This window comes from Mytilus californianus, unplaced genomic scaffold (assembly GCF_021869535.1).
Source record: "Mytilus californianus isolate M0D057914Y unplaced genomic scaffold, xbMytCali1.0.p SCAF_4, whole genome shotgun sequence".
Lineage (NCBI taxonomy): Eukaryota > Metazoa > Mollusca > Bivalvia > Mytilida > Mytilidae > Mytilus > Mytilus californianus.
The window spans coordinates 57,680,238-57,695,202 of NW_026262690.1; the positions used below are offsets into that span (position 1 = coordinate 57,680,238).

General features: G+C 32.0%; 1 protein-coding gene across 1 annotated transcript; it reads right to left on the reverse strand.

Moving 5' to 3' along the window:
• Window positions 1–494: 494 nt before the first annotated feature.
• LOC127698493 (uncharacterized) lies at window positions 495–14,279 on the reverse strand. The gene is made up of 6 exons (XM_052201998.1): window positions 14,102–14,279; window positions 8,269–8,339; window positions 7,943–8,051; window positions 7,438–7,517; window positions 4,031–4,132; window positions 495–3,592 (listed from the first exon to the last, which is right to left on the reverse strand). Exons 1-6 carry the CDS (start codon window positions 14,215–14,217, stop codon window positions 3,093–3,095), a joined length of 978 nt encoding a protein of 325 aa, XP_052057958.1. The 5' UTR covers window positions 14,218–14,279; the 3' UTR covers window positions 495–3,092.
• Window positions 14,280–14,965: the final 686 nt, after the last annotated feature.

Consider the following 14,965-nt stretch of genomic DNA (forward strand, 5'->3'; position numbering starts at 1 on the left):
CATGTGTTCCGGGAGAGTAGGCAAATCCAACCTGTCATGTTTGTACTATGTTTAATAAGTTTTTCTTATTCTTACTCTCACACAACCTTGCCCGGGCAAACACTTTTTTTTTTATCTTTTGACACTTGGTTGTGATATTTGGCTTCATGATTTATAACCATAGACGGTATGTCACATATCATCAAGACCTTTATGTGAGTTTGACCTTTGACCTCAAGATTGCCATGGTAAAACCTTTTGAATTTGCGTTAAGGGTTTGACCGTGGGGGTGATGCCGCACTCCTTTATATTGTAACAGACCGCCGCCACTGGCCGAGTAATTGTGGAAGGTCTGTTGACAATTTTCGGGCCCATTATGCTCTCGTCAGGAATATACTGCATCTTGGATTTTCTACCTCCGAAGACGAATGGATGCCAGGCAATACACTCATTATACTCCATAGTTGAGTTGTAAAATAGTATTCTAATGTATATTATATTTATTTACACACATATATATATATATATACACAAATGCAGACGCCTTAGTTAGTAATCATTTTCGGGACATTTAGGTCACTCAGTGTGGTGGGGGATAACTGCTGCTACATTTACTTTTCCTTAGAAATACTTCATCTTATCATAATGAATTAAAGTATATTAACCTGCTTGGCTTTTCTGTTTGGAATTGGTCTAGTAATGATAAACTTTCAAGAAGATGGTTAAGCTTACTAGTAAGGCTTGAGCTAACAAGTTATCCGCCATTTCACTGAGCAGAGCCCTATTTATACTATTTGGAGATCCCTGAAAGCCAATCGAAAATAAGGGATATAGCCAGGGACTGACAGGAAAATGTCGGACAAAATAGGAGCCTGACAGGAAAACCTGCACATTAAGAAATTATATACAAAATGGACATTAAAATGCCTGTCCATGAATTATCAAAGAGATTGGACTTAGTCTTAACTTTTCCTTTATTAAAGTTTATAGTTAGAAGCTTAAAACTTTGTAACTAGACTTGTTTCCAAGTTCTAGCAGTGCGTAGCACTAGCAGACGACGGGAGTACTTATATTAAATTCCAGCGGTAAACTGGTTAACAATATAATTCCTATAAACTATTCTTTTACAGGTATAAACATTGAAGCTTTAATAAAATTTTTACTACAATGCCTTATTTCTTACTCTTAAAGACTACTTTTGATATTTAAGGTATAACGTTACAACGACAAAAATATTTCCTACTGCGGTCACATGATCAGTAAAATGGCTCTTCACAGAGAAACGAGAAACATGGTTTTGACCGACAGTAAAATCTTAAATATTTCCTTACTTAGACACTTTCAGGACTTATAATGGGTTGAAATATAATTTCAGGTATATGAATATTTATGCCAGACCCCTTACGATCTTTAAAAAATATGTTATCAAGTAAAACGAGTTTGGTAAATAAGTGGAAAGGGTCACTTGCCAAACAAAATGGAAAAAGTTAAAAGATACAAATGTTACAATATGTGCAGTTCGAATTAATGTTCATAAAGTCAATAATATTTTCTGTTGCAGGTTATCACCAAATAAAGTTTATATCCATCTGTAGTTGATTTCTTTCTTCTGTTGGCATTGTAAATTCCAGGTTTTAAAAACTATTAAAAGTTATTTGTTCCAGTTATTACTATATAATAGATATGTGGTTCAAACAGTCAGAGCTCATATTTGCGATTGATTTTCGTTATGAAGCAACGACGTTCAGCCATTAATAAACTGAAGATGTATGGTTAATTGATAATAGTAACAAGTGTATTATATATAAACACATTATAAATAGCTTTAATTTTACAATTTTATCTGACGATGTATGTTCCTATACTTTGTTCGGAAAAGTACTTTTCTAAAGAGACTTTCTTCTCATACGCTATCAGTTGAAACTGGACGCTACCAAAGCATCGAATTGTCACGTCGTATGTGTACAATTTGTCGTCAGTGTATTGAAGAAGAATTCCATTTTATCTTAGTGTGTCCGAAATATAAGGAACTAGGAGCAAAATACATCAAGAAATATAACTGGTTTATGCCAAGTATTTTTAAATTTATTGAACTTTTTAGTACAAAGAACACCAAACAGTTAACCAATTCAGGAAAATACATTTTTACTGCATTTAAAATCAGAGACAACATTATAACATGAACATTCTCTGTCTATTTACTTGTTAAATTTGCAATTTATATTGACACCAATGAACTTTAAAGTTCATGGTAGTAAAGAATTTGAATTTGATTGTTAAATGTCTAAAAAAAATGGTTCAGATCCCCAACCCGAAACCATATATATTCTTAATTGTCTTAAGAGTTTTTCAGTTCCCCAGGGGAAATGCCCCACCCATCATAAAATCAATTGTTTAATATCGTAAACCCTAAACACATCTCCAACCCTAAACCATACGCAATGACAACGCCTTTTAACTTTTATCCATCATTTTGAATATCTTCAGTATTGTTGTTTTTAGCTTGGTGTTATTCTTTAATAAAAGAATTCTCCCGAGCGGACAGGAAACTACTACAGCACTGCGTCTGTCATCCATAAAGAAGAAACTGTTCTAATTGATAAAACAGTGGATATGTGGTTCTTGTAAGGTGTGGATTTAAGGAGCTCCTGAAATATTTCAGGACTTCCATAATCCGAATGCAGGATATCCATAAATCATTGAGGATCTCGTGAAATACTTCAAAACCTCCATAATTTGATTTTAGGACCTCCATAATTCGATTTCAGGACCTCCACGATTCGATTTAAGGATATCCTGAAATTATGGAGCTCCTGCAATATTTCAGGAGCTCTTTCAACACAATAATTTTGACTAAATCCGCGTCTCATAGGTTATCAGATGTGAATAGAGTTAAAAAAGAATGAAGGTTTTTCGAAAATACGTATTGTTCAAAGGAAAGTGGTTTTATTCGTAAATATTACTTTGATATTACTTTAACACTAAATTGACTATCAAAATTGCGTTTGTCATGAGACACGCTGCTTTTAAAAATCACAATTTCCTTTTACATTTATGTACCTAAGTTCAGTTTTAATCTGTTAAACCATTGATTTCACAAGGTATGAATATATTTAGTTGGTATATGAACATGAATTTTTGTCAGCTTGTAATGTCGTGTATGGATGTAGGTAATCTTCATTTTTGTTTGCATTACATTCATCAAAAGACTCCTGGCTATTGTCGGATAGAGCATCAGCGGGTTCTAAGTCTTCGTCTTTCTGAGGGGACACACTAGCTTCACAAAGGAAATTGGTTTCCGTGGTCGAGCTGTTAAGAGACTTTTCACTGTCGTCTTTCACACTCAAGTAAGACCGTGAATGGCGAGCTGTTAAATATGAAGACGGAACTTCTTCTATTTCGTCTTCTATTTCATTATAGATACTTTCATTGGGTACCACTGGTAGTGGCATTTCAACAGCGCTTACTTCAGTCGGAGGAGAAAGCAGTTGACGAGATGGTCTTTCTCGCTTTATGTTCTTGCAAACTAATCTCACCGCGGCGTAACAAAATACAAGCCAACCAACTAAACCACCTGCTACCACCAGATAATAAATAAATGTTGTGTTTGCATCTGAAAGAAGAGGAAACTGTATTCATCATTCATGGATTTATTGACCATATATCTCGTCGTAAAAGATAATAATTGAAAAAGTATCCATGGCAAGTAAATATGTTTGAAATTTCATACTACGTTTATCTGAAGATGTCTGTATTACAATAAAAAAATGCAAACCTGTAAACTTTCATTACTTGGACAAAATAGAAATGAAAAGAAGTGGTGTGATTGCCAAATAGACAACTTTTCACCGGAGACCAAATGACTTAAACTATAGCAACTATAGGTCACAATACGGCCTTCAACAATGACCAATACCATTATCGCTTAGCAAGCTATAAAAAGCCCCTATATGGAAAATGTAAAACAAGTCAAACGAGAAATCGTAATTGTTTTTCAATTAGGATCAATACAACATAATATATTCTACCTAATAATATCTATAACAATGACCTGTATTTTTCTGTGTGTCCTTTGTTTGTTTTTGTTCTGTAGAGAAGAAAATTGCGGTACTACTTTCACTTCGTTTGAATCCGCTGTAAGTTGCATTCAAGTCTACAATGAAGCAAATAAGAATTAATATCATTCGGTTTAAAAATAAAAAAAAGGTAAATCAGTTATTTATTTTAAAATAAGGAACTTAACTAGTGTAAAGAGTCAATTGCAAATTTCTGTCGTGATAACATATTTGTTGATCTTGGCTTGCTATCAAAACCTTTTGCTACCCTTTGATATCGAAATCATCAAGATAATATTTAAGAATATAAACATTGGGTAAAATTAATCTTTTAGGGGTTCTCTTGACGCTTCTGATCAGCATTTCTCAATTTTCGAGATAAAAGTCAATTGTTTGACCCTATTGTCTATTTGAAGCTACAGCGGTCATGAACTTTGCCAGAAGGGGCATATGCAACATAAATAAGATGCCTCAAGTATTATTTTCCAAGTTTGGTCCATATTGGACCTATGGTTTCAGGGGAGAAAATTAAAAAAGCAATTAACAAAAACAATAATGGCAGACAGCAACCAATGACAACCACTGACCTACAGTATTAACATAAAAATGTGGCGGGATTCAAGATGTTTGTGAACGTTCAATCCTAGACTGGTACCCGACCGTTATTTGACAAGTTTGTTAATATTTGTATATTCCGAAGGCATACTGATTATTTTACGGAGGGAACCAACCTAGTTCAATCCTAACCTGGATCAGTAGTGTAACAATACAACATGGCTAGACACATCAGATCGCACAAAAAAGTAAAAATTACAAAAGGAAAAAAAAAAAAAAAACACTTTATAATTTTGGTGCGTCCGAAGCGCCCTTTCCGAATTCATCCGGAACGTTCAAGCCCAAAATTTGAAAGGCAAGATTTCAAATTTCTTGAATTCTTCAAAATGCTGTATATAAAAATAAAAAGATGTGGTATGATTGCCAACGTGACAACTCTACAAACTGACGTAGATACTAGTTTAAATACCTTCAACACCTTTGAAACTTAAAACAAGACTGTTGCCCATATCTAAATTAATTAACGTTATGAAAAAGGGGCCAGTTAAGTTTTTTTTTATATAAAAATACAAATACTACAAATCGACAGAATAAACTCATTTACCTGCTTGCAGTTTCACGGGTTAACATTGCTTATTAGCAGAACTAAACCTATCAAAATGATGAGTTTTGTCTAACAAAAGATGTTTATACGAATATGTTCTATTAAAAGTTAATGAATACGGACATCTAAAAGAACTTATCTCATATATGGTAGAGTAGCTGTTTACAATAGATCAAACAATCCGTTTTGGTTTAAACAAAAAACCTCTTTCTCTTTCCACTGTTAACGAAACATATGTTATCAGCTCAAAGTTTTTAAAACTTCTAATAATTCTTTAAACTTCTTGAACAGGAATTATAACTTTGCCGATAACGTGATAGATTCTTTAAATTCACCGAAATTTAATTTTTTAACTGAAATATAGAAAGTTCCGTTCAAATAAGTGCAAAGATGTTTATGCCTACATATAGTGTGTATTGTGGACTGTAGCTAGCCACTGAAGGACTTTTTAGAAACATTTTAAGAGCTATATAAATCTTTTGCCGTAGTTGTAAAAAACAATAAAATTGAGAATGGAAATGGGGAATGTGTTAAAGAGACAACAACCCGACCAAAGAGCAGAAAACATCCCAAGGCCACCAATGGGTCTTCAACACAGCGAGAAAATCCCGCACCCGGAGGCGGGCTTCAGCTGGCCAATAAACAAAAATGTGTACTAGTTACGTGAAAATGGACGTCACACTAAACTCCGAAACATATAAATGAACTATAATTAAAAAAACATACACGACTAACAAAGGCTTGAGGCTCCTGACTTGGGACAGGCGTAAAAATGCGGCGGGGTTAAACATGTTTTGTGAGATCTCAACCCTCCCCTATACCTCTAGCCAATGTAGAATAAACAAACACACAGCAATACGCACAGTAAAACTCAGTTTAAAAGAAGTCCGAGTCTGATGTCTGAATAGGTAACAGAAGAAACTAAGCAAAATGACAATGATACATAAATTAACAAAGGACTACTAGCAGTTACTGACATGCCAGCTCTAGACCTCAATTAAACTGATTGAAAGATTATGTCTTCATCATATGAAAATCAAGCACAATCCCTCCCGTTAAGAGTTTAGTATCATACCATCATAAAATACCTACATTATATCGATAAGGTACACAAAATTAAACTGTCTGCTTGTCATACAAAGTAAAATTTTCCCCAATGAAAAATATCTGTCATAGCTGGAGGAACAAAAAAAGTATACTTCGTTTTTTTTTTGTCTATCAAAATCACGAACTAAAATATACACGTTTAAGGAATTTTAAGAAAAACAAAACTTAAAATATGCAATACCTTTGAATACAATAATTGATACTCTAAAATTGTTCATTCAATCATAACATATATTTTAATCAGGTATTTTAAGACACATAAGCTACAACTTAAACAAAAATATTGAAATTTGATTCTAGTTTGTTTAAAAAATTAATAAAAGCGGATGTTGAAATAAGAATTTCGTATTATCAGTCAGTTTGGTTCAATTTTTTAAAAATAAGCGAAAGTACATTGTGGATTTTTTATTGTCTTTTATTAATGTTATCTTGAAAATTTTTTCTGTCAAAATGCAAAAAAAAATATCTTTTTTCTGCGTAAAATTTTCAGGTATAGTTACCTTTTTCATCCCGTCCCAATATCAAAAACAACCTATTTCATACCGTCACAATATTAAAAGCAAACTTGCATGTTTAGATTGGCAGACAGTTCGACGACATTAAGGAAATCGGACAAGGAAGAAACTGAGTATGTGTTAATTATCAAACAAACAAACAAAATAGTTAAATAAGAAGGCACAAATATATAACTCTTGGTAAAATTTAGCATAAAATTACGATCTATGTAATCTACTAATCCAACATAATCCCATTGTTTACACAATAATTCTGGGAACTCCCAACATGAATTTCTTAATATTTAGGCTATCGAATTCAAAATGTTGGAATAGCCAGAACAAACCAATTCACAAAATCTTATTCCTTGGAATAATTAGAGCATATCACATTTTTTTTAAAGCGTTGTTAAATCTTGCACAGCAAACCATCTAATGTCCATTTTAACGAAGCTAACTGAACGTCATGAAACAATTATGAAAAGGGAAGTTTTGAAGATAGAAAAGTTGCCACACCGGTCATAAGTATAGTTTTTAAGAAACCGTTGAAAAAAAACTCTGTTGTTTTTGTCTTATTGACGTTTACCACACATCCTATTATATTTCATATTGCAGTTTCATAAGTAAGAATCGTTCAACTTACGATGAATGTAACTGTATTCCTCTGTACTGGACATTATTACTGCTGAAGAAATGTCGATGCAGCCATACTGACGATCACATCTGAAAAGGAGATTACTATATATCATTAAATTGTTAAATAAGTTGAAACATAGGTGTATGGTTTATACATCTATGGTGACTTGTAAACCTTTTTTTCTCGTTATTTTTTTGGGGGGTGGGGGATGGAATAGGGAGAATTGATGAAGGCTCTAAATAGTTTGAATCAATAATAATAGAAAAAAGCCCAAAATCTTTAATCTGCCTTTAAAAATAGACAATCACTGGCGAGGTTCCAGGCATGAGCCAGGCACTTGTTTATGCAGCGGAGTTAAACTATTGTTTTGTTAGCTCTAAATCCTTCCAACCATTTCTATCGTTTTTATATATTCAGATACTCCACAGAACACAACCAGGTAAATAAAAATTAACAACATTCGTCATGTTCTTCTCAAGTCATAAAATTTTAAAAGCAAAAGCGAACTTACTTTTGTGTCAAACTGCAATTGCATTTATATTTACATATTTCTCCGTATGTATTAGGAGGACAAGGAACACACGTTATGCCATCTAACGATGTACTTCCTGGGTTACATGCTGAAATTGAATCATTGGCTGTATTGAATTTGTATATCACATTTTAATGTAGCAAAGAATGCAAATATTTGGAATATTTTGTTTGTTTGAAATACACATTAAAAATAAAAATAATATGTTCAACTTCAAATATAGATTGTTTTTATGAAATTTGAATCATTTTGCCTTTAAGTTTTCATTTTTGGGTGGTACATATGTGGTACATCTTTAACATTACCTTTGCATTTTCCGTTGTCATAGTAATAGGTCAAGCAACAGTATTGGATATTCTGTTCATTAATCTTCTTCCTGTAGTTTGGAAAAATAGTTCACTATAATAAAAATTTTGTTTAACTATAATCTTCCAAGTTTAGAAAAAATATGATTTTAATCTGCAAAGGATATCCTGCAATCGAACTAAAATAGTGCAAAAAACAGTCTAAGTTCAGACATCATACAAGGAAATGTATATATTTCATCCATCGTGTCAAGGAAAAAGACGTATCGTGTGAAAAGAGAAATATTGCATTCAGAGGATTTTGATACTTCTTCTATGGCTAAAGTATTTTTAACTCAATGGTTTTTACATATTTGAAGATTACTTATTTTAGGGAAGGATTTGCGATAATTAGACATAACTGATTTGAGGGTAAGTAGATAATCTATTGAAGAAATGAGAATGTTTTGATTATGCACCGGTTACAATCGGTTAAAAGAACTGTTTCTCCTTTGTTTTGCAGGATCATACTGATTATTGTATTTTTCAACTCTACACTCATGTGGTCAAGTATATATATATTTAGTCTGAGACAGCCATTTCCAATGATCATCAACTGAAAAGTTTGAACATAAATTCATTTATTCATGTTATTTTTGGAAAATGTCCATGGTGTTCAGATATTTCAATTGCATCCAATCCAGGAATGTTCAGGTACTTTTCAGACAGTTCAGTATTTATGTTTTGCAGAGGTAAACGTCTGCTACTGGTCGTAAACGAAGTGTTTGAAATTCCTAAAAACCGACTGAAATACTGAACATAACGTTATGGTTTGTATAGTGTTATACTTTATTTCCTAGTAAAGAGGTCATTGTCGATTATGCTTCTTTTTTCGATTTTTCCTTGTTCACATGTATACATTTTGCTAATTGGTTACCAAAACATCTTCACAAGTTGCTAACTGCTGATCGAGCATCTGATTTCATTCATGTAAATATTTACATTGTCTTCATATTGTATCTCTTACCAAACCAATGTTAATTCACTTCTACATTCTCTGAACTTTTGATTTTATTGTTTTATTATAGATAATAAAGTACTACTAGTAGCAGTAAGAATATGGTCTACATAGACAGAAGAGTGGGAGAGTTAATGAGCAAATTCAGGATATCAGAACAATGTGTTGTTCGTTGTTTGTTTGATGTGTTGGTGATTGGTGTGGTCTGTTGTACTGTCCAATATTTTTAGTAATTCTCGTTTCACTAATACATGTAGTATCCTGGTTGTGGTTGCCAAAATTTGTTTTCATACTTTTTTATGTTTTACAACTTTTGCAAATGAGGAAAATTTGACTTTTAGAGAAATAAATGATTGCTACCAGGATCAGAGATAACTTAGTTTATTGATGAATGGATTTGCATTTGCAAGTGTCAATAAACAGGCCGAGAAAACCCGCCATCTCGAAGAAATATAGCATAAAAGACTTATATTTATATGACTTGAGACATTTCTTTAGAAATGATAAAACCGTTTGAAGAACACTTGGATGACTGTTATGTACTATATGCTAAAAGCGGCGCTTTTAATCTGGTAAAATCATAAAAGACAAAACTAACCTTTACACGAAAATGAAAATGATAATAGCTAAAACACATAAGAATAGGTGAACGAAAACAAAATGAAACTCAACCAAAACCAATCCTTGTCCTTGTGAACATGTTTCATGTCATGTAAAATAAACGGCATGGCACCGTACATTCACGAGGAAGACGAGGAAGACGACATGCACATGTTAAACATGTAATTAAAAGATGCTGCAATGAACAAAAGCGAGCAAAAACAATTGCAGGCTATTATACATTTTATTCCATTTTCCGTATTATGGTATCTATCAAATCGAACATATAAATTTGATAGAAATCGTTTGTTAAATATCCGGCTTCTCTCTTGTACCAATACATGTAATATCCTGCTTGAGGTTGCCAAAATTTGTTTTCATACATTTGACGTTTGTTGCATAGTTACCGCGTGAGTTGACACATGTGATAAATCTGCATTGCAAAATGGGACTTGTTTAGAGAAGCCACTTAATATCAATAGAGGGAGATGTAGGGTAGACGTTAATGTCTTTATGAGACAGCAATTCAACCACCAAAAAACATTAGACAGATAGAAGTTTTCTATCTCTCACTGGTACAGGAGATTTTAATAACAATAACAGTCTGATAAAGTATGTAGTTTATAGTTCTTTTTTACTGATTTACTACAGGTCAGTCTCTTAAGTGAATGAGGCCCGCCTTGATGCGTTTGTTTGCAAAAAATCTCCATGTCACGTTTTCCAACAATTTAAAGCTTCACCCTTGTTTAAATTGCTAAAAGTGCAGTTTTACAAACGAGTCTTTCGAGGGTTTAGACCAAACTCCAAAACAGTGGTAACGTCATCCTTGCTACGCTATGAAAGTTTAACAAAGCAACATCACTGCTATTTTGTACCATACGTATTTACAGAATCTAGCAAAAGAAAAAAATATGTTCACCTAATTTTCAAAACCTTGTTTAACGGGGGAAAAATCATATCAAAGGCTTTCTTGTTTAAAGAGATGATAGTGTCAAATAAACTGAATTGGTAGCATGTTTAACCTATCCTTCTGCAGCAAAATCAACTTCAAATTCATTGTTTCTAGTGTTTGTTTTAATTAAAAACACTCAGATAAACACCAATGTCGTCTTGGTACTTTTAACCTTTTTTTTTAACCTGGAATAATAAGAGAATAAAAATAACATAGATAAGATTATTTATTGTTCTAATTAAGAGCCCTTTATAAGAAGCATGACATATACATACACAAAAAGATTACGCTATGATTTTGTAAGATATTTTCACATTGAACTGTTATAATAAATGTTTTATAATTATAAACCTACACATATTTTATATATATATATATATCTTATATAAATCATGTAGATTTTATTCCCGGCAGGACCAGAACCATAAAATAAGTTACAATAATTATTATTATTAATATAATAATAACCTCATCAGATCGATTCAAAGCAGAAAACATCAAACAAAAACACAGACCGAACGTGGCAGGATATGTATATCTCCCTCACAACAAAAAAGACACTAAGTACAGATCTGAGAGTACTCGCAGTTACAGCTAGTTCAAAGCCAATAACAACTAATAAAAAATAAAAAGAATCATGTATCTTAGACTAAAATATCAATCAGTACACACCCAGCATACAATGGATTTAGCGTAAAGACGTCATTAACAGTCGGGGAAAACATGACCTTGACAAATGCCAAAATAAAGGGTATCGACAAATTTTAGAACAGTGGATGTGCATATATGTAAAACAATAATATATGGTATGGTTTTAATTTACTGATGACAAAATCAATATTTTATACTAATAAAACAATAATCAACGATCTAATTACAGTGACCTTTTAGAATGAGTTTATTCAAAGGATTGATAAGTTTACCCCGATCGTATCTAAATTCCCAGGCTCTACATACAACATCACCATAAAAATTAGGATGTGCTATTCCGTTTGAAATAAGTTTTATACATGTACAGCCAAATTTCCAAACCAAATCTGTGTATCTATGGAAGAATTTAGTAAAGGTTTTACATAATTTGTGGTAACGAAGTCACTGACTTAATAATTTACCAGTAATACATAGATTACGCTCATTGAAATCCAAGACGTCACTACAGACACGGGCATAGCAAACGAGTTTGAGAAAATCGTCACTTTTGTCGTAATTTTTTGTGTAGAGATTCTCGTATAAAACTGAAATATCTAAATCAAGGAAAGGACAGTTATTACTGTTAATATTTGATTTATTCGAAGTAAGTTCCTTTGGGTAAATTTTGGCAGTTATTTAGAGAATTATTGATTATTTAACGAAAAAAAATCATCAAGATAACGATAAGTGTTGCTGAATTTATCAATTAAATTAAATTTATACGGGTTTTTATTTAGAATGGTCATTAACTATGATTAATAACAGTACATGAACAAGGAAGCTATCGAAGGGGTACAATTGGTGGGCATAGGAATACTTACAACCGGTCGATAAACTTTATTGCCGAAATGACATTAATATTGCCAAGGAGAAAAAATTACACCTTTAATCATCTCATCACACATCCAGTAAGTTTCTACATATCTAGCATATTTACTTTTCTCATTACAGAAAAAGGCTTTATATGAGTTGCAGCAAATAAATTGCCAATCTGATTTTTTAAACGACCATTTAATTAAATAGGAAAACTTTATTTTGATAAGATTGTATGGAAGTGTAGTATAAAGAGTGGAAAAGTCAAAACTGTCAACCGAATCAAAAGGACCATTAAAAGCACGCAATTTATTCAAAATATCCAAGGAATTTCCTACACTCCAAAATTTCATAATTATATTATTTAACATTTCGTCTGACATGTAGACCTTAAGTATTACAATTCCCTATGATAAATTTTCATTAGTAAATAACGAAACTTCAATTGAGAGATCTGAAAAAATTATGACAAATATTGTTTATCTCTTTGAAAAATATCTCTCTATCACCATTGTATGCTGACAACTAAAAATAAAATGTTGTTCATCTTCAACCAAATTAAGAGTACATTTTCACAAAGCCTTTGATCTCTTTCTATATATGAAGTTTTATAACTGTCTCTTTCTAGTTTAAGATCATAGACACTGATTCTCATTTTACATATGACACTTCTCAATGAAAAATTGTTTAAAGAAGGATAAATTTCTGTAGAAATTGCAAGTTTTTAGTTTGAAATAAGTATCTAATTTACTACTATTTGTATCTGTTCTTTTAGTGTTCCAAAATCTTATCTGTAAACTTGTTTTTGTTACACATATTGTCGTCATACAGTAAACCATGTTCCATATTTTTTTTTATTTCAATTTTTCACAATTGATAATACAACTGAAAACAAATATAACCGGAATCTACCAAATTCTCCTAGCACAGCATAGTTAGAGGACTTTAAAGTATACTTCATATGTCTAGAATTGGATTTAATTTTTCTTGAAGACCTGCATTGGAACTAAAAAAATAGCAATAACATCTGAATACACGAGGCAGTCAATTCTGTTGCCATTGATTTTAACATATGGAATATGCAGTAAAGGCGAAATGGGAACACATCCGTTTGAATAAATCGTCAAAAGAAAAAAGAAAAAAATCGAATAGATCATTTTAAAATCATAATTTCGAAGCAAGAATTGAAATTACCGCGGCATCGGTGGATCAACGTAAAAAAAAAGAAGAGTATATATACCTGCCATTATAAATCATGTACTGTGTAACAACCCTAGAAAAAGCCGACGAGGAAAGGCATTACTCGACTAACGAAAGCTTTTTTTATTTTATAGCCTTGTTGGTCGAGTGGTCTGGGACGCTAGTCACAGTGCAGGCGGTACTGCCACGATGTCACAGAAGCAAGAATCCCGCTGAGGGAAGAACAAAAATTTGCAAACTAAATTTTCCGATCAAAAATCATTGGGCTAAATTTGAGACGAATTATATATATATTATTGTGTTAGTCCTGTATAACCACGGGTTTTACGGTGGAGAATGTCTGTTGTTAAGTCACATGTTTAGGCGTGTATATGTATATATCTGTTCAAATGTTGATTATTGTCTTTAATAGGAAGAAATTGAAAGCCACAGAAAAGAAATTCCACTTTTTACCTTTTTTCCCGTTTTCTTTCTGCCATTCCAAATAGAACACTCGCCGTGTTCCTCAAAGGTACTATATTAGTTGTTTCCCTCTCCAACCTATGATACATAGAACTACATTAACTGAAAAATATTCTTACCAGCAAACGTTTGGTCCAGTGAATTCTTTTCCATGACTATAACAGCAAAGTAGAATGCATACATGAATTTTGAAATAAAGGTATAAAGCAAAACCATAGCGATCCATGTTAGACATTTTCTATTTCAATGCATATGCAGATTGGCATCAAAGTACAATACAGATATAACTATTCATACTGCGTATGTTTTATTTAAAGGAAGAGACTCTTAAAATGAATTGTCGATTAAAAAAAACCAACAAAGCACCGGAAATATTGCATAATCAATCAATATTTTATTCATTTTCAATTGTTTTGTTTCATATAAATTAATTTATAATTTCAGTTTTATAAATTTAAAGCTCGGTGTGCCTTTCTTTTATAGCAACGACCTCTGCTGATGAATGTTTAATTAATTGCTAAAACAATTCGCCATGAGATATGTCGCTAGTTACAAACATTCTACTAAAGCAATTAATTTTGCACTAACAAATTCGAGAATATCTGGTAATTTTGTGCCCTATGTCCAAAATGGCCAATCTCCAACTCAAAAAGACAAATTAGATTACGATCATTTCTTTATATTGTGTCTGTATTACGAGAACTTTTGGATTAAAATATATGAAGTTTTAAAGAAGAGTAAAATTATTTTTAAGATACCCTCAAAACATTTACTTTTTGGACATAAAATTTCTGACGAAGAATATTTATGTTTAACGTTTTACTTTGGAACAATTTTACAAATCGTCGTATATATCTGATTAAAAGACAAAAAAATTAATGTGTGTTCAATTTTAATAAAATAATTCAAATATGACTACTAAAAATATGTAGTAGCCATTAGAAAACAATTGAACAATGTATTATGGAATATATATTTATTGT